This window comes from Eurosta solidaginis, chromosome 4 (genome assembly GCF_040869045.1).
Source record: "Eurosta solidaginis isolate ZX-2024a chromosome 4, ASM4086904v1, whole genome shotgun sequence".
Classification (NCBI taxonomy): Eukaryota; Metazoa; Arthropoda; class Insecta; order Diptera; family Tephritidae; genus Eurosta; species Eurosta solidaginis.
Genome location: NC_090322.1, coordinates 120,666,492 through 120,688,372, shown reverse-complemented (window position 1 = coordinate 120,688,372; position 21,881 = coordinate 120,666,492). Strand labels below are relative to the sequence as shown.

The following is a 21,881-nucleotide window of genomic DNA, read 5'->3' as shown; positions in this document are numbered from 1 at the left end:
TATTCTCAAAAGTAAGCAATTATTTGTGCAAGTATCACTCACATATACACGCGCATATGAGAAGCTATACACGTGCATCTGTAGTTATAATTTTATAGCTGGTAACTAAGTAAATTCTGGAAACGCCTAGAAGTATGGAACGAGGAAATCGAAGAGTATAAAAGAGCGCAATCTGAGCAATCGTAGATTCAGTCACGCTGTCTGTCGAGCAGTAGAAGTGTTATTAAATAAAGACCATTTTGCATTATTGAATAGTGGAGTTATTTATTCAACAGTTTAGTGATTCAAACGTTAGTAGAAGGTTGCCAATAAGCGGAATTGCACTAAATTCGTTACAATTGGTGTCAGAAGAGGAATTTTGGGTACAACAATCACATGGCAAAGTTGAGTGAATTGAGGATCCAGCGACCGAAGAAGGAGTTGGAGAGCCGTGGATTGAATACAACCGGCAATAAACTCGAACTTCAGGCAGGACTACGAGAGGCAATGGAATCAGAAGGATTTACCGTGGAAGAGTATGTCTTTTATCTTGATGGCGATGAAACAACAAAAATTGAAGAGAAAAACGAAACATCGCAGGCAGTTACCAGCACAGACTTGAACATGATATTGGCTGCAATATCTGCACAAACATCGACAGTGTCATCTCAACTTGCAGAACAGAAGACATATATGTCATCTTAACTGCAGGAACAGAATACATATATGACGTCACAAATGGCATCTCAACTAGAATCACAGGAGACACGAAGAACATCAAAGATTGAAGCACAAGAAACGCGTTTTTCAGAAATGTTGATACAGATTACATGAAAGGTGGAAACACAACTGAAAGACCAAGAGGCACCCATAACAGTGCAACTCGAAGCGCAAGGGGCGCGTATATCATCAAAACTCGTACGGCGCGTATATCATCAGGTCGTATACAGGAACTGCACCTTAATCGCCCGGCTGCTTCAGCGAGCAATACGAAGGTAAAAACACCATCCTTTGACGGTTCTGTTCGTTTCCAGGTCTTTAAGCTACAGTTTGAGAAGACCGCAGCAGTGAACAACTGGAATGCGGATGATAAAGTGGCTGCTCTGTGTTTTTACCTTCGTATTGCTCGCTGAAGCAGCCGGGCGATTAAGTTGATCGGCGCTCTAGATAGACGCTACGGAGCCGAGCATAGGAGACAGATATACCAAATGGAGTTACTGAACCGCTTCCAGAGGCCTGGTGAAACATTGCAAGAGTTTGTGTCGGATGTTGAAAGGCTGGCACATTTAGCGAACGCGGACCCGCCCGTGGAATATAACGAAAGGGTAAAAATGCAGAGCTTTATTAATGGAATACGGGATATCGAAACGAAGCGAGCGACATACGCAAACCCAAAACCTACATTCACAGAAACGGTATCACATGCTCTGATTCAGGAAACAGCATCGCTTCTGTGTAAGCCAGCATTCAAAGCACGCCGTGTGGAGGTAGAAAGGCCAGACTGAGTGAACACAATATTGGAGGCGCTAAAAGGATCGCAAAAGCGGAGTGAAAGAGTTATCAAATGCTTCAAATGCGAGACGCCTGGTCACATTGCACGTCATTGCGATCTTGATCCTAGTGGTTGCAACAGCATGGGTGGTCTTAATAACAAAGCTGGAGGGGATGAGCAAGAGCGAGTAAGATGTAGAGATCGAGAGCTATCTCCAGCTATTGAATGTCCTGTGATATCTATGTCGCAAATTGGAAGGAAATCAAGCAGTCTTACCGTCAGAGGGAATGTGGATGGCAAAGAACGTGTACTGACTGTAGATACGGGCGCATATCATTCCTTGATTCGATCTGATTTGGTTAACAGGAGAGTTATGCCATTACCTGGAGCAAGTTTGCGTACGGTCACTGCCTAGTATAACCAACACCTGGGAGAAGTGATGTGTGAAGTCATGGTTCTACACAAATTCGTTGTGGCGGAGATCGTTGATAAATTCATATTGGGAGTGGACTTCTTACTTGGCCATGACATCAGGATCGATATGCGGAGAAAGATTATGCGCTATAAAAACAAGGATGTGCCACTTAACTTCGTTTGGAGAAAGGTTTCAGCAGTAAAGCGAGTTCTGGTGACGGAGATTCGACAGAGACCACAAAAGTCAAGGAAAGTAGATCGGGCAAAGGTTGGTGGAACGAATGGGCCAAACAAATCAATACGGAAGGTACCTGCGAGAGAAACACTGTCATTGAAAAACCCAAATGGACGCACTAAAACGAATGAGAGAATTTCCCAGAATGCAAGGGTGGTTTCAAGCCTGGGCGCACTACTGTTGGGAAACGTCGGAACGATACTGATTATGTGGAGCCAATCCGTCAAGAGGAAGCTCTACAAAGTAGTTCATTGGCCAAACAACAGAGTGCGAGGGAACGATCCAGGATAATGAGTAGTAAGATGAAACGCAGGTACGATGAGAACAATAATTCGGAAAGTTTCTTGGAGGGAGATTTGGTACTGTTATACAACCCTCACCGGCGGAAAGGTGTTCCATCCAAATTTCGGTGCAGTTGGGAAGGCCCGTACAAGGTTGTGAAGAAGATCAGTGATACCATCTACCGCATACAAAACATTGGAAAGCCACGAAATAGAAGAGTGGCACATTTGGAAATGCTAGCGGCGTTTAGATCAGGAAATTCGTCTGATCGGGACGATCAGGCTTAGGTGAAGGGTAGTGTGACGAATACTAGCAACACTAAGGGATACTATCATCTCTAAGCCGATACTGAGCAGTGACTTGTACGCACATAACCAAATTAATCATTATGTCTACATATATGTCCATACAAGCAGCGGAGAGCAACGCACAAACACATGCATATATCTGAGATACTCCCAAAAGTAGGCAATTATTTGTTCAAGCATCACTCACATATACACGCGCATATGAGAAGCTATACACGTGCATCTGTAGTAATAATTTTATAGCTGATAACTAAGTAAATTCTGGAAACGCCTAGAAGTATGGAACGAGGAAATCGAAGAGTATAAAAGCGGAATCTGAGCAATCGTAGATTCAGTTTGATTTAAGCACGCTGTCTGTCGAGCAGTAGAAGTGTTAATAAATTAAAGTCATTTTGCATTATTGAATAGTGGAGTTATTTATTCAACAGTTTAGTGATTCGATCGTTAGTAGAAGGTAGCAAATAAGCGGAATTGCACTAAATTCGTTACAGTAGCAAGAACAGAATTGGGCCAAGGTTACTGCCTTGTGGGACGCCAGAGGGAACATCTATGACATTTGAAAAAGTATTTTTAAAAATAACTTTTTGCTTTCGGCCACAGAGATACGACGAGATCCACTGGCTGAGACCAGGTTGGAAACCAAGCCGATCCAGCTTGTAGATAAGTAAGGAGTGGGATACTTTGTCAAATGCTTTACTGAAATCAGTATAAATAGAATCGGTATGAAGATTTTCTCTAAATCCATTAGAAACATGAGTTGTGAATTCAAGAATATTAGTAATGGTAGATTTGCCTTTACAGAATCCGTGTTGCGGTTCTGCAATCAAAGAAGAAATGGAAAATGTTATCTGATTGGTAATTATAGCTTCAAACAACTTTGGGATGACCGACAACTTTGCTAATCCGCGATAGTTTTCTACACACGACCTACTACCACTTTTGTGAAGGGGTATGAGAAAAATTCCACGTTTTAGGGACAGATTGAATAAATCAGTTAGAAGCTGATAAATGTGTTCAGCGCAGTTTTTAAGAAGAAGTGGGAATTAAAGCAGGACCGTACTTGTAAGATTCTTTCAAAGACGATTAAATATGAAAAAACTTCATCTGGAAATATTTCTGGAATATTAATTGTGTTAAGTGAGTTAAGTTGAAATGAATATTCATTTGAAAAAGTATTAAATTCAGTGGAATAGTTGGACTTGAAAAATTATGCAAAGAAGTTAGCAATATCCTGATCGTCGCTAGACAAATCATCCTGGTATTTTAAAGCAGAGGGAAACCCTTTAACCCTACGTTTAGAGTTCACGAAATCATAGAAGGCTTTCGGGTTGCAAGTTATTTTCCTTTTCATCTTACAGATGTACGTATTATAGCACTTATTGTTTAATTGATGTATATTGGAACGATTTTCCGTCATCCCTTGTCAAATTTGGTTTTGAGACAAACCGGTTTCGGCGTTGTGCCATCATCAGTGTCGATTTTCGTTCTGATCTGTTGTTGTCATTTGTCCTGTATTTATAGTTCGTAGGTATATGAGCAGGTATTGTCAAATTGATGCTTGTGTATATTTAGTTATGTGTATGTGCTGTGTGTTCGTTCAGAACCGAGGGTGGTTTACTAATCGATTTGTGTGGCTGACTGGGGTAGGTAGAAATCTGTGATTTTAGTCGTTTGACCTTCTTTGTCGGTTTTTTGTTTTGGTGTGTTAATTGTTTTGTGTTTATTTGTTGATGTGCGTTTGTCTGTTGTACCTGTGTGATTAAGTTGTTTCCTGTAAACAAGTTTTAAAGGCTCGAATATTGTGTCAGAAATGGTGTTTATCTGTTCGTTTATTATTCTACCGTCGAATGTTTTCTGTTTGTAGATTTCCATGTTTTCGAGTACGTTGAGACGTCGGCCCTTTTCTTGCATGTGAAGAACCCTAACTGTTCCATCGATGTTTGCTGGGGAACATTCATTCTCGACCATGTGATTCGCGAAGTTAGACTCGGGTATAATGTTTGGATTCCGTATTTTTTTGTTGTAATCTCTAATATGTTCTCTGAACCTCGTTCTTATTTGCCGTCCTGTTTGTCCTATGTAACTATGCTGGCATCCGCAGGTAAGCTTGTATACGCCGTGGCTGCTAAACGGATCCTCTGAGTTAATGTTAGTTCTTAGTTTTCGCCCTAGATTGTTCGATGTTTTGAATGCTGTGTTAATGTTGTATTTTTTAAAGAAATTTGCCAATTTATATGTTGCTTTTCCAGTATATGTCATAGTCGTCCAGCTATTATTTTCTTTTTCATTATTTCTTTTTGGTTCCCCATTTGTCCTTCTGAGCTTATCTACTAGTGCTTTTTTATATCCGTTGTTTGCAGCGATATTATATATGACCCCAAGTTCTCTCTTATATGCCTCTTGTGTAAGAGGTGTTCTTTCAAGTCTATGTACCAAGTGCCTTAATGCTGCATTTTTATGATGTTGAGGGTGATTTGAGGTATTGTGTATTATTGTGTCGGTGGCCGTTGACTTTCTATATATGTCATAGTTAAATCTTTTGGCTTCTTTATCAATATTTATCGTGAGGTCTAGATAGTTGATTCCTCCGTCTTTTTCGGTTTCCATTGTAAATTTTATATTGCCGTGCTGTTTGTTGAGGTACTCCAGTACGAGCTCTTCGTTACTAGTAGATAAAACGCATATTATGTCATCCACGTATCTAGCATAAAATGACACGCCTAATTTGGACTTCAGCTCCTGTATGTACTTTTCTTCCAGATTTTGCATGAACACTTCCATAAGAATTGCTGATGTGGGGCTTCCCATTCCAAGACCCTTTGTTTGTCTATATATTTTATTGTTGAATTTAAAATAGTTTTGACGTAAAGTGGTTCTTAGCGTATTTGTGATTTGCATACTTTTTACTTTGTTTTTTGTGTTATGAACTATTGTTGAGCTAACTATGTCCAAAGTCTCCGATAGTGGTATAGATGGGTATAGATCTTTTATGTCAAAAGATACCAATTTGCTGTTTCTTGTTAGCTCTACGGTCTCGAGTCTCTCTATTAGTTCTGTTGTGTTAGCTATTGCATATTCGTTCCTTAGCTCCAGAGTGTCTATTAATATCGTTTTTAAATATTTGGACAGTTTGTAACATGGTGCCGTTTTAAAATTAATGATGGGCCTCATTGGCGTGTCCGGCTTGTGGATTTTTGGTAGCGCAACCAGTGGAGGAGCCGAAGGGTTCATTTGGACCAATCTATGTGCCATGTTAGAATCTACTATATTTGTTGCATTTTTTATAGCAACTTTGATTTGTTTTTGGTATTCATCTGTGGGATCCTCTCTCATTCTACGACATTTCATTTCCTCTATGAGATCCTCGGTTTTGGATATATATTTCTCTTTTTCGATTAGCACAGTGGTGTTTCCTTTGTCCGCTTTCGTTGTGACAATATTGTTTTTCCTTAGTTTATGCCGTAGATTCTTTATTGTTTTCTCCTCTGTATTCGGTTTTTGTCCTTCCTGTGCTTTCACCTCCTTTCTTATGATTTCTCTGCACATGTGTCTTGCGTGCTCCTGTTCTTCCTGTGGTATCAATGATATTGCGATCTCCGCATCTACAATCGCTTGCTCCGTTTTTCTTACTGTATTCTGGTCCATGATATTGTGCTTCAGACCCTTTTCGAGAAGTTGTGCCTCTTCCTTGGTAATGGCCACTGTTGTGAGGTTAACGAACTTGTCATGAAACTGGTGAGTGTTTTGGTTTTGGTTACCCTCTCGTCGTCCTGCCAGCTTGTCCAATTTTCGGTTCAGCGACCTGTATTTTTGTTGTAGTTCCTGATCGACCTCTGTCTTAATGCGGTCGAAGCATTCCATTAATACAGTCGTAGGTAGTTGTTCTGCCAATCTTAAATGGATAGATAATAACTCGGCATTTATCTCATCCTTCTTCGAGTATAAGCTTTCCAACTCATATTTTAAAAAATCCTTTTCCGCTTTTCTAACTGTTTTCCTGCTAGATTTGGTATTTGCCTTTATTGTTATTTTTGCGAATTTCGGAGTAACATTCAATTCCAGGCATTGTTTGTTGAACCAAATGCTCGCCTTTGCTTTATATATTTTCAGTAGGCGTCGCTTGTAAATTGTTAGTAGTCCGTTCGCGTTCAAGTTAAAAGCCTGACAAGCAATAACTGACTTATCTTGTTTGGTTGATTTTCCGACAGGGTGGATAAATGATGTATATTGGAACGATTTTCCGTCATCCCTTGTCAAATTTGGTTTTGAGACAAACCGGTTTCGGCGTTGTGCCATCATCAGTGTCGATTTTCGTTCTGATCTGTTGTTGTCATTTGTCCTGTATTTATAGTTCGTAGGTATATGAGCAGGTATTGTCAAATTGATGCTTGTGTATATTTAGTTATGTGTATGTGCTGTGTGTTCGTTCAGAACCGAGGGTGGTTTACTAATCGATTTGTGTGGCTGACTGGGGTAGGTAGAAATCTGTGATTTTAGTCGTTTGACCTTCTTTGTCGGTTTTTTGTTTTGGTGTGTTAATTGTTTTGTGTTTATTTGTTGATGTGCGTTTGTCTGTTGTACCTGTGTGATTAAGTTGTTTCCTGTAAACAAGTTTTAAAGGCTCGAATATTGTGTCAGAAATGGTGTTTATCTGTTCGTTTATTATTCTACCGTCGAATGTTTTCTGTTTGTAGATTTCCATGTTTTCGAGTACGTTGAGACGTCGGCCCTTTTCTTGCATGTGAAGAACCCTAACTGTTCCATCGATGTTTGCTGGGGAACATTCATTCTCGACCATGTGATTCGCGAAGTTAGACTCGGGTATAATGTTTGGATTCCGTATTTTTTTGTTGTAATCTCTAATATGTTCTCTGAACCTCGTTCTTATTTGCCGTCCTGTTTGTCCTATGTAACTATGCTGGCATCCGCAGGTAAGCTTGTATACGCCGTGGCTGCTAAACGGATCCTCTGAGTTAATGTTAGTTCTTAGTTTTCGCCCTAGATTGTTCGATGTTTTGAATGCTGTGTTAATGTTGTATTTTTTAAAGAAATTTGCCAATTTATATGTTGCTTTTCCAGTATATGTCATAGTCGTCCAGCTATTATTTTCTTTTTCATTATTTCTTTTTGGTTCCCCATTTGTCCTTCTGAGCTTATCTACTAGTGCTTTTTTATATCCGTTGTTTGCAGCGATATTATATATGACCCCAAGTTCTCTCTTATATGCCTCTTGTGTAAGAGGTGTTCTTTCAAGTCTATGTACCAAGTGCCTTAATGCTGCATTTTTATGATGTTGAGGGTGATTTGAGGTATTGTGTATTATTGTGTCGGTGGCCGTTGACTTTCTATATATGTCATAGTTAAATCTTTTGGCTTCTTTATCAATATTTATCGTGAGGTCTAGATAGTTGATTCCTCCGTCTTTTTCGGTTTCCATTGTAAATTTTATATTGCCGTGCTGTTTGTTGAGGTACTCCAGTACGAGCTCTTCGTTACTAGTAGATAAAACGCATATTATGTCATCCACGTATCTAGCATAAAATGACACGCCTAATTTGGACTTCAGCTCCTGTATGTACTTTTCTTCCAGATTTTGCATGAACACTTCCATAAGAATTGCTGATGTGGGGCTTCCCATTCCAAGACCCTTTGTTTGTCTATATATTTTATTGTTGAATTTAAAATAGTTTTGACGTAAAGTGGTTCTTAGCGTATTTGTGATTTGCATACTTTTTACTTTGTTTTTTGTGTTATGAACTATTGTTGAGCTAACTATGTCCAAAGTCTCCGATAGTGGTATAGATGGGTATAGATCTTTTATGTCAAAAGATACCAATTTGCTGTTTCTTGTTAGCTCTACGGTCTCGAGTCTCTCTATTAGTTCTGTTGTGTTAGCTATTGCATATTCGTTCCTTAGCTCCAGAGTGTCTATTAATATCGTTTTTAAATATTTGGACAGTTTGTAACATGGTGCCGTTTTAAAATTAATGATGGGCCTCATTGGCGTGTCCGGCTTGTGGATTTTTGGTAGCGCAACCAGTGGAGGAGCCGAAGGGTTCATTTGGACCAATCTATGTGCCATGTTAGAATCTACTATATTTGTTGCATTTTTTATAGCAACTTTGATTTGTTTTTGGTATTCATCTGTGGGATCCTCTCTCATTCTACGACATTTCATTTCCTCTATGAGATCCTCGGTTTTGGATATATATTTCTCTTTTTCGATTAGCACAGTGGTGTTTCCTTTGTCCGCTTTCGTTGTGACAATATTGTTTTTCCTTAGTTTATGCCGTAGATTCTTTATTGTTTTCTCCTCTGTATTCGGTTTTTGTCCTTCCTGTGCTTTCACCTCCTTTCTTATGATTTCTCTGCACATGTGTCTTGCGTGCTCCTGTTCTTCCTGTGGTATCAATGATATTGCGATCTCCGCATCTACAATCGCTTGCTCCGTTTTTCTTACTGTATTCTGGTCCATGATATTGTGCTTCAGACCCTTTTCGAGAAGTTGTGCCTCTTCCTTGGTAATGGCCACTGTTGTGAGGTTAACGAACTTGTCATGAAACTGGTGAGTGTTTTGGTTTTGGTTACCCTCTCGTCGTCCTGCCAGCTTGTCCAATTTTCGGTTCAGCGACCTGTATTTTTGTTGTAGTTCCTGATCGACCTCTGTCTTAATGCGGTCGAAGCATTCCATTAATACAGTCGTAGGTAGTTGTTCTGCCAATCTTAAATGGATAGATAATAACTCGGCATTTATCTCATCCTTCTTCGAGTATAAGCTTTCCAACTCATATTTTAAAAAATCCTTTTCCGCTTTTCTAACTGTTTTCCTGCTAGATTTGGTATTTGCCTTTATTGTTATTTTTGCGAATTTCGGAGTAACATTCAATTCCAGGCATTGTTTGTTGAACCAAATGCTCGCCTTTGCTTTATATATTTTCAGTAGGCGTCGCTTGTAAATTGTTAGTAGTCCGTTCGCGTTCAAGTTAAAAGCCTGACAAGCAATAACTGACTTATCTTGTTTGGTTGATTTTCCGACAGGGTGGATAAATGATGTATATTGGAACGATTTTCCGTCATCCCTTGTCAAATTTGGTTTTGAGACAAACCGGTTTCGGCGTTGTGCCATCATCAGTGTCGATTTTCGTTCTGATCTGTTGTTGTCATTTGTCCTGTATTTATAGTTCGTAGGTATATGAGCAGGTATTGTCAAATTGATGCTTGTGTATATTTAGTTATGTGTATGTGCTGTGTGTTCGTTCAGAACCGAGGGTGGTTTACTAATCGATTTGTGTGGCTGACTGGGGTAGGTAGAAATCTGTGATTTTAGTCGTTTGACCTTCTTTGTCGGTTTTTTGTTTTGGTGTGTTAATTGTTTTGTGTTTATTTGTTGATGTGCGTTTGTCTGTTGTACCTGTGTGATTAAGTTGTTTCCTGTAAACAAGTTTTAAAGGCTCGAATATTGTGTCAGAAATGGTGTTTATCTGTTCGTTTATTATTCTACCGTCGAATGTTTTCTGTTTGTAGATTTCCATGTTTTCGAGTACGTTGAGACGTCGGCCCTTTTCTTGCATGTGAAGAACCCTAACTGTTCCATCGATGTTTGCTGGGGAACATTCATTCTCGACCATGTGATTCGCGAAGTTAGACTCGGGTATAATGTTTGGATTCCGTATTTTTTTGTTGTAATCTCTAATATGTTCTCTGAACCTCGTTCTTATTTGCCGTCCTGTTTGTCCTATGTAACTATGCTGGCATCCGCAGGTAAGCTTGTATACGCCGTGGCTGCTAAACGGATCCTCTGAGTTAATGTTAGTTCTTAGTTTTCGCCCTAGATTGTTCGATGTTTTGAATGCTGTGTTAATGTTGTATTTTTTAAAGAAATTTGCCAATTTATATGTTGCTTTTCCAGTATATGTCATAGTCGTCCAGCTATTATTTTCTTTTTCATTATTTCTTTTTGGTTCCCCATTTGTCCTTCTGAGCTTATCTACTAGTGCTTTTTTATATCCGTTGTTTGCAGCGATATTATATATGACCCCAAGTTCTCTCTTATATGCCTCTTGTGTAAGAGGTGTTCTTTCAAGTCTATGTACCAAGTGCCTTAATGCTGCATTTTTATGATGTTGAGGGTGATTTGAGGTATTGTGTATTATTGTGTCGGTGGCCGTTGACTTTCTATATATGTCATAGTTAAATCTTTTGGCTTCTTTATCAATATTTATCGTGAGGTCTAGATAGTTGATTCCTCCGTCTTTTTCGGTTTCCATTGTAAATTTTATATTGCCGTGCTGTTTGTTGAGGTACTCCAGTACGAGCTCTTCGTTACTAGTAGATAAAACGCATATTATGTCATCCACGTATCTAGCATAAAATGACACGCCTAATTTGGACTTCAGCTCCTGTATGTACTTTTCTTCCAGATTTTGCATGAACACTTCCATAAGAATTGCTGATGTGGGGCTTCCCATTCCAAGACCCTTTGTTTGTCTATATATTTTATTGTTGAATTTAAAATAGTTTTGACGTAAAGTGGTTCTTAGCGTATTTGTGATTTGCATACTTTTTACTTTGTTTTTTGTGTTATGAACTATTGTTGAGCTAACTATGTCCAAAGTCTCCGATAGTGGTATAGATGGGTATAGATCTTTTATGTCAAAAGATACCAATTTGCTGTTTCTTGTTAGCTCTACGGTCTCGAGTCTCTCTATTAGTTCTGTTGTGTTAGCTATTGCATATTCGTTCCTTAGCTCCAGAGTGTCTATTAATATCGTTTTTAAATATTTGGACAGTTTGTAACATGGTGCAGTTTTAAAATTAATGATGGGCCTCATTGGCGTGTCCGGCTTGTGGATTTTTGGTAGCGCAACCAGTGGAGGAGCCGAAGGGTTCATTTGGACCAATCTATGTGCCATGTTAGAATCTACTATATTTGTTGCATTTTTTATAGCAACTTTGATTTGTTTTTGGTATTCATCTGTGGGATCCTCTCTCATTCTACGACATTTCATTTCCTCTATGAGATCCTCGGTTTTGGATATATATTTCTCTTTTTCGATTAGCACAGTGGTGTTTCCTTTGTCCGCTTTCGTTGTGACAATATTGTTTTTCCTTAGTTTATGCCGTAGATTCTTTATTGTTTTCTCCTCTGTATTCGGTTTTTGTCCTTCCTGTGCTTTCACCTCCTTTCTTATGATTTCTCTGCACATGTGTCTTGCGTGCTCCTGTTCTTCCTGTGGTATCAATGATATTGCGATCTCCGCATCTACAATCGCTTGCTCCGTTTTTCTTACTGTATTCTGGTCCATGATATTGTGCTTCAGACCCTTTTCGAGAAGTTGTGCCTCTTCCTTGGTAATGGCCACTGTTGTGAGGTTAACGAACTTGTCATGAAACTGGTGAGTGTTTTGGTTTTGGTTACCCTCTCGTCGTCCTGCCAGCTTGTCCAATTTTCGGTTCAGCGACCTGTATTTTTGTTGTAGTTCCTGATCGACCTCTGTCTTAATGCGGTCGAAGCATTCCATTAATACAGTCGTAGGTAGTTGTTCTGCCAATCTTAAATGGATAGATAATAACTCGGCATTTATCTCATCCTTCTTCGAGTATAAGCTTTCCAACTCATATTTTAAAAAATCCTTTTCCGCTTTTCTAACTGTTTTCCTGCTAGATTTGGTATTTGCCTTTATTGTTATTTTTGCGAATTTCGGAGTAACATTCAATTCCAGGCATTGTTTGTTGAACCAAATGCTCGCCTTTGCTTTATATATTTTCAGTAGGCGTCGGTTGTAAATTGTTAGTAGTCCGTTCGCGTTCAAGTTAAAAGCCTGACAAGCAATAACTGACTTATCTTGTTTGGTTGATTTTCCGACAGGGTGGATAAATGATGTATATTGGAACGATTTTCCGTCATCCCTTGTCAAATTTGGTTTTGAGACAAACCGGTTTCGGCGTTGTGCCATCATCAGTGTCGATTTTCGTTCTGATCTGTTGTTGTCATTTGTCCTGTATTTATAGTTCGTAGGTATATGAGCAGGTATTGTCAAATTGATGCTTGTGTATATTTAGTTATGTGTATGTGCTGTGTGTTCGTTCAGAACCGAGGGTGGTTTACTAATCGATTTGTGTGGCTGACTGGGGTAGGTAGAAATCTGTGATTTTAGTCGTTTGACCTTCTTTGTCGGTTTTTTGTTTTGGTGTGTTAATTGTTTTGTGTTTATTTGTTGATGTGCGTTTGTCTGTTGTACCTGTGTGATTAAGTTGTTTCCTGTAAACAAGTTTTAAAGGCTCGAATATTGTGTCAGAAATGGTGTTTATCTGTTCGTTTATTATTCTACCGTCGAATGTTTTCTGTTTGTAGATTTCCATGTTTTCGAGTACGTTGAGACGTCGGCCCTTTTCTTGCATGTGAAGAACCCTAACTGTTCCATCGATGTTTGCTGGGGAACATTCATTCTCGACCATGTGATTCGCGAAGTTAGACTCGGGTATAATGTTTGGATTCCGTATTTTTTTGTTGTAATCTCTAATATGTTCTCTGAACCTCGTTCTTATTTGCCGTCCTGTTTGTCCTATGTAACTATGCTGGCATCCGCAGGTAAGCTTGTATACGCCGTGGCTGCTAAACGGATCCTCTGAGTTAATGTTAGTTCTTAGTTTTCGCCCTAGATTGTTCGATGTTTTGAATGCTGTGTTAATGTTGTATTTTTTAAAGAAATTTGCCAATTTATATGTTGCTTTTCCAGTATATGTCATAGTCGTCCAGCTATTATTTTCTTTTTCATTATTTCTTTTTGGTTCCCCATTTGTCCTTCTGAGCTTATCTATTAGTGCTTTTTTATATCCGTTGTTTGCAGCGATATTATATATGACCCCAAGTTCTCTCTTATATGCCTCTTGTGTAAGAGGTGTTCTTTCAAGTCTATGTACCAAGTGCCTTAATGCTGCATTTTTATGATGTTGAGGGTGATTTGAGGTATTGTGTATTATTGTGTCGGTGGCCGTTGACTTTCTATATATGTCATAGTTAAATCTTTTGGCTTCTTTATCAATATTTATCGTGAGGTCTAGATAGTTGATTCCTCCGTCTTTTTCGGTTTCCATTGTAAATTTTATATTGCCGTGCTGTTTGTTGAGGTACTCCAGTACGAGCTCTTCGTTACTAGTAGATAAAACGCATATTATGTCATCCACGTATCTAGCATAAAATGACACGCCTAATTTGGACTTCAGCTCCTGTATGTACTTTTCTTCCAGATTTTGCATGAACACTTCCATAAGAATTGCTGATGTGGGGCTTCCCATTCCAAGACCCTTTGTTTGTCTATATATTTTATTGTTGAATTTAAAATAGTTTTGACGTAAAGTGGTTCTTAGCGTATTTGTGATTTGCATACTTTTTACTTTGTTTTTTGTGTTATGAACTATTGTTGAGCTAACTATGTCCAAAGTCTCCGATAGTGGTATAGATGGGTATAGATCTTTTATGTCAAAAGATACCAATTTGCTGTTTCTTGTTAGCTCTACGGTCTCGAGTCTCTCTATTAGTTCTGTTGTGTTAGCTATTGCATATTCGTTCCTTAGCTCCAGAGTGTCTATTAATAGCGTTTTTAAATATATGGACAGTTTGTAACATGGTGCCGTTTTAAAATTAATGATGGGCCTCATTGGCGTGTCCGGCTTGTGGATTTTTGGTAGCGCAACCAGTGGAGGAGCCGAAGGGTTCATTTGGACCAATCTATGTGCCATGTTAGAATCTACTATATTTGTTGCATTTTTTATAGCAACTTTGATTTGTTTTTGGTATTCATCTGTGGGATCCTCTCTCATTCTACGACATTTCATTTCCTCTATGAGATCCTCGGTTTTGGATATATATTTCTCTTTTTCGATTAGCACAGTGGTGTTTCCTTTGTCCGCTTTCGTTGTGACAATATTGTTTTTCCTTAGTTTATGCCGTAGATTCTTTATTGTTTTCTCCTCTGTATTCGGTTTTTGTCCTTCCTGTGCTTTCACCTCCTTTCTTATGATTTCTCTGCACATGTGTCTTGCGTGCTCCTGTTCTTCCTGTGGTATCAATGATATTGCGATCTCCGCATCTACAATCGCTTGCTCCGTTTTTCTTACTGTATTCTGGTCCATGATATTGTGCTTCAGACCCTTTTCGAGAAGTTGTGCCTCTTCCTTGGTAATGGCCACTGTTGTGAGGTTAACGAACTTGTCATGAAACTGGTGAGTGTTTTGGTTTTGGTTACCCTCTCGTCGTCCTGCCAGCTTGTCCAATTTTCGGTTCAGCGACCTGTATTTTTGTTGTAGTTCCTGATCGACCTCTGTCTTAATGCGGTCGAAGCATTCCATTAATACAGTCGTAGGTAGTTGTTCTGCCAATCTTAAATGGATAGATAATAACTCGGCATTTATCTCATCCTTCTTCGAGTATAAGCTTTCCAACTCATATTTTAAAAAATCCTTTTCCGCTTTTCTAACTGTTTTCCTGCTAGATTTGGTATTTGCCTTTATTGTTATTTTTGCGAATTTCGGAGTAACATTCAATTCCAGGCATTGTTTGTTGAACCAAATGCTCGCCTTTGCTTTATATATTTTCAGTAGGCGTCGCTTGTAAATTGTTAGTAGTCCGTTCGCGTTCAAGTTAAAAGCCTGACAAGCAATAACTGACTTATCTTGTTTGGTTGATTTTCCGACAGGGTGGATAAATGATGTATATTGGAACGATTTTCCGTCATCCCTTGTCAAATTTGGTTTTGAGACAAACCGGTTTCGGCGTTGTGCCATCATCAGTGTCGATTTTCGTTCTGATCTGTTGTTGTCATTTGTCCTGTATTTATAGTTCGTAGGTATATGAGCAGGTATTGTCAAATTGATGCTTGTGTATATTTAGTTATGTGTATGTGCTGTGTGTTCGTTCAGAACCGAGGGTGGTTTACTAATCGATTTGTGTGGCTGACTGGGGTAGGTAGAAATCTGTGATTTTAGTCGTTTGACCTTCTTTGTCGGTTTTTTGTTTTGGTGTGTTAATTGTTTTGTGTTTATTTGTTGATGTGCGTTTGTCTGTTGTACCTGTGTGATTAAGTTGTTTCCTGTAAACAAGTTTTAAAGGCTCGAATATTGTGTCAGAAATGGTGTTTATCTGTTCGTTTATTATTCTACCGTCGAATGTTTTCTGTTTGTAGATTTCCATGTTTTCGAGTACGTTGAGACGTCGGCCCTTTTCTTGCATGTGAAGAACCCTAACTGTTCCATCGATGTTTGCTGGGGAACATTCATTCTCGACCATGTGATTCGCGAAGTTAGACTCGGGTATAATGTTTGGATTCCGTATTTTTTTGTTGTAATCTCTAATATGTTCTCTGAACCTCGTTCTTATTTGCCGTCCTGTTTGTCCTATGTAACTATGCTGGCATCCGCAGGTAAGCTTGTATACGCCGTGGCTGCTAAACGGATCCTCTGAGTTAATGTTAGTTCTTAGTTTTCGCCCTAGATTGTTCGATGTTTTGAATGCTGTGTTAATGTTGTATTTTTTAAAGAAATTTGCCAATTTATATGTTGCTTTTCCAGTATATGTCATAGTCGTCCAGCTATTATTTTCTTTTTCATTATTTCTTTTTGGTTCCCCATTTGTCCTTCTGAGCTTATCTACTAGTGCTTTTTTATATCCGTTGTTTGCAGCGATATTATATATGACCCCAAGTTCTCTCTTATATGCCTCTTGTGTAAGAGGTGTTCTTTCAAGTCTATGTACCAAGTGCCTTAATGCTGCATTTTTATGATGTTGAGGGTGATTTGAGGTATTGTGTATTATTGTGTCGGTGGCCGTTGACTTTCTATATATGTCATAGTTAAATCTTTTGGCTTCTTTATCAATATTTATCGTGAGGTCTAGATAGTTGATTCCTCCGTCTTTTTCGGTTTCCATTGTAAATTTTATATTGCCGTGCTGTTTGTTGAGGTACTCCAGTACGAGCTCTTCGTTACTAGTAGATAAAACGCATATTATGTCATCCACGTATCTAGCATAAAATGACACGCCTAATTTGGACTTCAGCTCCTGTATGTACTTTTCTTCCAGATTTTGCATGAACACTTCCATAAGAATTGCTGATGTGGGGCTTCCCATTCCAAGACCCTTTGTTTGTCTATATATTTTATTGTTGAATTTAAAATAGTTTTGACGTAAAGTGGTTCTTAGCGTATTTGTGATTTGCATACTTTTTACTTTGTTTTTTGTGTTAAGAACTATTGTTGAGCTAACTATGTCCAAAGTCTCCGATAGTGGTATAGATGGGTATAGATCTTTTATGTCAAAAGATACCAATTTGCTGTTTCTTGTTAGCTCTACGGTCTCGAGTCTCTCTATTAGTTCTGTTGTGTTAGCTATTGCATATTCGTTCCTTAGCTCCAGAGTGTCTATTAATATCGTTTTTAAATATTTGGACAGTTTGTAACATGGTGCCGTTTTAAAATTAATGATGGGCCTCATTGGCGTGTCCGGCTTGTGGATTTTTGGTAGCGCAACCAGTGGAGGAGCCGAAGGGTTCATTTGGACCAATCTATGTGCCATGTTAGAATCTACTATATTTGTTGCATTTTTTATAGCAACTTTGATTTGTTTTTGGTATTCATCTGTGGGATCCTCTCTCATTCTACGACATTTCATTTCCTCTATGAGATCCTCGGTTTTGGATATATATTTCTCTTTTTCGATTAGCACAGTGGTGTTTCCTTTGTCCGCTTTCGTTGTGACAATATTGTTTTTCCTTAGTTTATGCCGTAGATTCTTTATTGTTTTCTCCTCTGTATTCGGTTTTTGTCCTTCCTGTGCTTTCACCTCCTTTCTTATGATTTCTCTGCACATGTGTCTTGCGTGCTCCTGTTCTTCCTGTGGTATCAATGATATTGCGATCTCCGCATCTACAATCGCTTGCTCCGTTTTTCTTACTGTATTCTGGTCCATGATATTGTGCTTCAGACCCTTTTCGAGAAGTTGTGCCTCTTCCTTGGTAATGGCCACTGTTGTGAGGTTAACGAACTTGTCATGAAACTGGTGAGTGTTTTGGTTTTGGTTACCCTCTCGTCGTCCTGCCAGCTTGTCCAATTTTCGGTTCAGCGACCTGTATTTTTGTTGTAGTTCCTGATCGACCTCTGTCTTAATGCGGTCGAAGCATTCCATTAATACAGTCGTAGGTAGTTGTTCTGCCAATCTTAAATGGATAGATAATAACTCGGCATTTATCTCATCCTTCTTCGAGTATAAGCTTTCCAACTCATATTTTAAAAAATCCTTTTCCGCTTTTCTAACTGTTTTCCTGCTAGATTTGGTATTTGCCTTTATTGTTATTTTTGCGAATTTCGGAGTAACATTCAATTCCAGGCATTGTTTGTTGAACCAAATGCTCGCCTTTGCTTTATATATTTTCAGTAGGCGTCGCTTGTAAATTGTTAGTAGTCCGTTCGCGTTCAAGTTAAAAGCCTAACAAGCAATAACTGACTTATCTTGTTTGGTTGATTTTCCGACAGGGTGGATAAATGATGTATATTGGAACGATTTTCCGTCATCCCTTGTCAAATTTGGTTTTGAGACAAACCGGTTTCGGCGTTGTGCCATCATCAGTGTCGATTTTCGTTCTGATCTGTTGTTGTCATTTGTCCTGTATTTATAGTTCGTAGGTATATGAGCAGGTATTGTCAAATTGATGCTTGTGTATATTTAGTTATGTGTATGTGCTGTGTGTTCGTTCAGAACCGAGGGTGGTTTACTAATCGATTTGTGTGGCTGACTGGGGTAGGTAGAAATCTGTGATTTTAGTCGTTTGACCTTCTTTGTCGGTTTTTTGTTTTGGTGTGTTAATTGTTTTGTGTTTATTTGTTGATGTGCGTTTGTCTGTTGTACCTGTGTGATTAAGTTGTTTCCTGTAAACAAGTTTAATTCAAAATATTTATGACGCAAAATAGAGTACTGCAAGTAATCAGAGTGGAGCCCGACCTTTTGAATAATTTGAAGAAGCGCGATTTTCTGTTTTGTAAAAACCTCAGCTCTTTAGTGAACCATATTTGGACTGGTTCGGTAGACAAACGTTTTCGCTTAGGTACGTGTTTTTCCAAAATACCGTAAATGATGGTATAAAAGTCAGAAACAGTTTTGTTAATATCTACACCGTATTTGGGCCAAGCCACTGTAGATAAAGTTTGATTAAGTTTACTAAAATTATTCTTTGCAAAGTCAAATCTGAAACTAGAGTCGTATTTAGTAGCAATGTTGCTCGGAAAATTTCTTTCGAATTCGTATGCTATTTCTAGGGAAGGATGATAAGGGTTTCAGGTACAGTAAGAGGTTCAGCCCGGCTTAGAGTACATTTTGATGTATCGTCAACAAATACCAAATCAAGGGTCCTCTCGAACATGTTAGGAATTATATTTATCTGTTAAGGCAAAGTTCGGTTATTTCGGCTAAAAATTCGTTGTTGGACAATTTTGAAGAAATAGGTACAATATCCTGGTCAGATATGGTCCATAATACATGCGGGTGATTAAAGTCACCCAGGACTATCATCGAATCAATGGGCTTCAACATTGAATTAACAATTTTGAGCAGGGCTGTATGATCCATATACACCGAAGCATCAGACATATGTTGACAAAATTCATTTTTCACAATTTTGCCGAAAATTGCGAAATAAATTGGGAATAGATGTTATCCTTTTGCATTAACAAAGAAGCGACATCAATGCAATTAGCAATGTAAAAAAGCTTAAATTTAATTTCAGCGAAATCGGTAGACGTTTACATAACTTATATGCGGAGGCACACTGTGTATATGAGTAACAAATTTTTTTTTAACAAAGCAAAAAACTAGTGCAGAGCTTAACTTCGATGTCATTAAGTCAGTTTCAGAGATACAAAAAAATATTTGGTGTGGGTATAGAACAGAACCTATTCTTCCTATTAAGCTGTTTTACGCAAAAAGGGATCATTGACCCTTGATTCATTTTTGCACGCAACTCTTCAACTGTACAAATATTTTTGTGCGGTCAATCCTATTTAGGAGAGTCAAATTCCAGTATTTGATTAACCATAAATATTTTATATGTTCTAACCGCAGATAAACACCCAGCACGACACGGAATTGAAGAACCAAAAGGATTATATGGAACGAGTTAAAAAGGAACTTTTACGAAAGCACGCGCTTGAAATTAGACAACACCCTAAAAGTTTAAAGGTATGATAATAAGTACGCGTTAAGCAATAAGAAGTAATAATAAATTTAAACACGGCACTTTTTCTTTGACTCTCTACCGCTATAACCATTCCTTTTTTAAGTGTTAATAATATTTGGGGATAGATATCAGCACTTTAAAATTTATAAAAAAGCGAATGCTTTGGTAACACAAAGACCACGGCACCGCTTGATATGATTCTCCACTCATAGAAACTACTTTGTTTGTTTGAGTTATTTTATTCGTGTTAATGGTTTTACATTGGTGGATCATATAACGGGCTGCCGAAATAATTTTTTAAAAGCCAAAAAACACGGGCCACTATATGTAGCTTCCGTTTACCCCTAATAAAAGAAATTGTTTGAAATGTGATATTACATTTGAACGGTGGATTTAGCCAGCCCCGTTACATATTGTCTTGACTCCCTCTTCGCCTCTCTCCTGTTCACCTTTCGCCGTACCTTCATATTCTCTCACCTTTAATTTATTTATATCGAGCAATCCATGGAAACTCGTAAATTCTTGGCCAATGTATTTCAAATATATTACATCTCAACGTACCAGGAAAGAAAAATTTGAAATAAGCATCAGCTAAAGAAAACAAAATATATAGACATAGTACGTGTCCCGTACAAACAAGAATTTCCGTACGAACAATTTTACAGTATGATTTTTTTGTTTCAAATAAAATTATTTAAATTTTCTTGTTATTTTGACTAACCTTTACATAAGTACTACCAAATAAATTTTTGCTTTGTTTTTTTTTTATAAGTATTATTAGTTCTGCTGAAATTTCAACTGACCACAAAATATGGTTATGCTGTCCTTTACAAACGCTTGTTTATTTTGGATTTTTCACACACATAGAAAAATATTTGAAAAAATTTTTATACTCAGCTGAGCAGAGCTCACAGAGTATAATAATTTTGTTCGCATAACGGTAATCCGTAACGGCATAAACTAATCGAGATAGATATAGATTTCTTTATATCCAAATGATCTGTCCGAAAATTTAAATTCATTTAGCCATGTCCGTCCGTAAACACGATAACTTGAGTAAATTTTGAGGTATCTTGATGAAATTTGGTATGCAGGTTCCTGGGCGCTCATCTCAGATCGCTATTTAAAATGAACGAAACCACGCCCAATTTTTCGAAAAACCGAAAAAGTACGATAATTCATTACCAAAGACGGCTAAAGCGATGAAACTTGGTAGGTGGGTTGATCTTATGCCGCAGAATAGAAAATTAGTAAATTTTTGGACAATGGGCATGGGACCGCCCACTTTTAAAAGAAGGTAATTTTAAAGTTTTGCAAGCTGTAATTTGGCAGTCGTTGAAGATATCATGATGAAATTTGGCAGGTACGTTACTCCTATTACTATATGCGTGCTAAATAAAAATTAACAAAATCAAATTACGAACACGCCCACTTTAAAAAAAAAAAAAATTTTATTCAAATTTTAACAAAAAATTTAATATCTTTACAGTATATAAGTAAATTATGTCAACATTCAACTCCAGTAATGGTATGGTGTAACAAAATACAAAAATAAAAGAAAATTTCAAAATGGGCGGAGCGCCGCCCTTTTTCATGTAATTTGTCTAGAATACTTTTAATGCCATAAGTCGAACAAAAATTTACCAATCCTTGTGATAGGGGCATAGATTCTATGACGATAACAGTGTTCTGTGAAAATGGGCAAAATCGGTTGAAGCCACGCACAGTTTTTATACACAGTCGACCGTCTGTCCTTCCGCTCGGCCGTTAACACGATAGCTTGAGAAAAAATCGATATATCTTTACTAAACTTACTTCACATACTTATCTGAACTCACCTTATCTTGGTATAAAAAATGGCCGAAATCCGACTATGACCACGCCCACTTTTACGAAATATTAAAAAAATGCCCTAATTCTATACCAAATATGAAAAAAAGGATGAA

The 21,881-nt window shown here is 38.1% G+C and overlaps 1 protein-coding gene across 6 annotated transcripts in view; it reads left to right on the top strand.

The window, feature by feature from the left end:
* Tao (Serine/threonine-protein kinase Tao) overlaps nt 1–21,881 on the top strand; it is a 201,589-nt gene that overhangs the window by 166,668 nt on the left and 13,040 nt on the right. For all 6 annotated transcript variants that reach the window (XM_067782681.1, XM_067782680.1, XM_067782683.1 and 3 more), the window contains exon 9: nt 19,821–19,937. In XM_067782681.1, the coding sequence (XP_067638782.1) occupies nt 19,821–19,937 (117 nt within the window). The remainder of the gene's footprint in view (nt 1–19,820; nt 19,938–21,881) is intronic.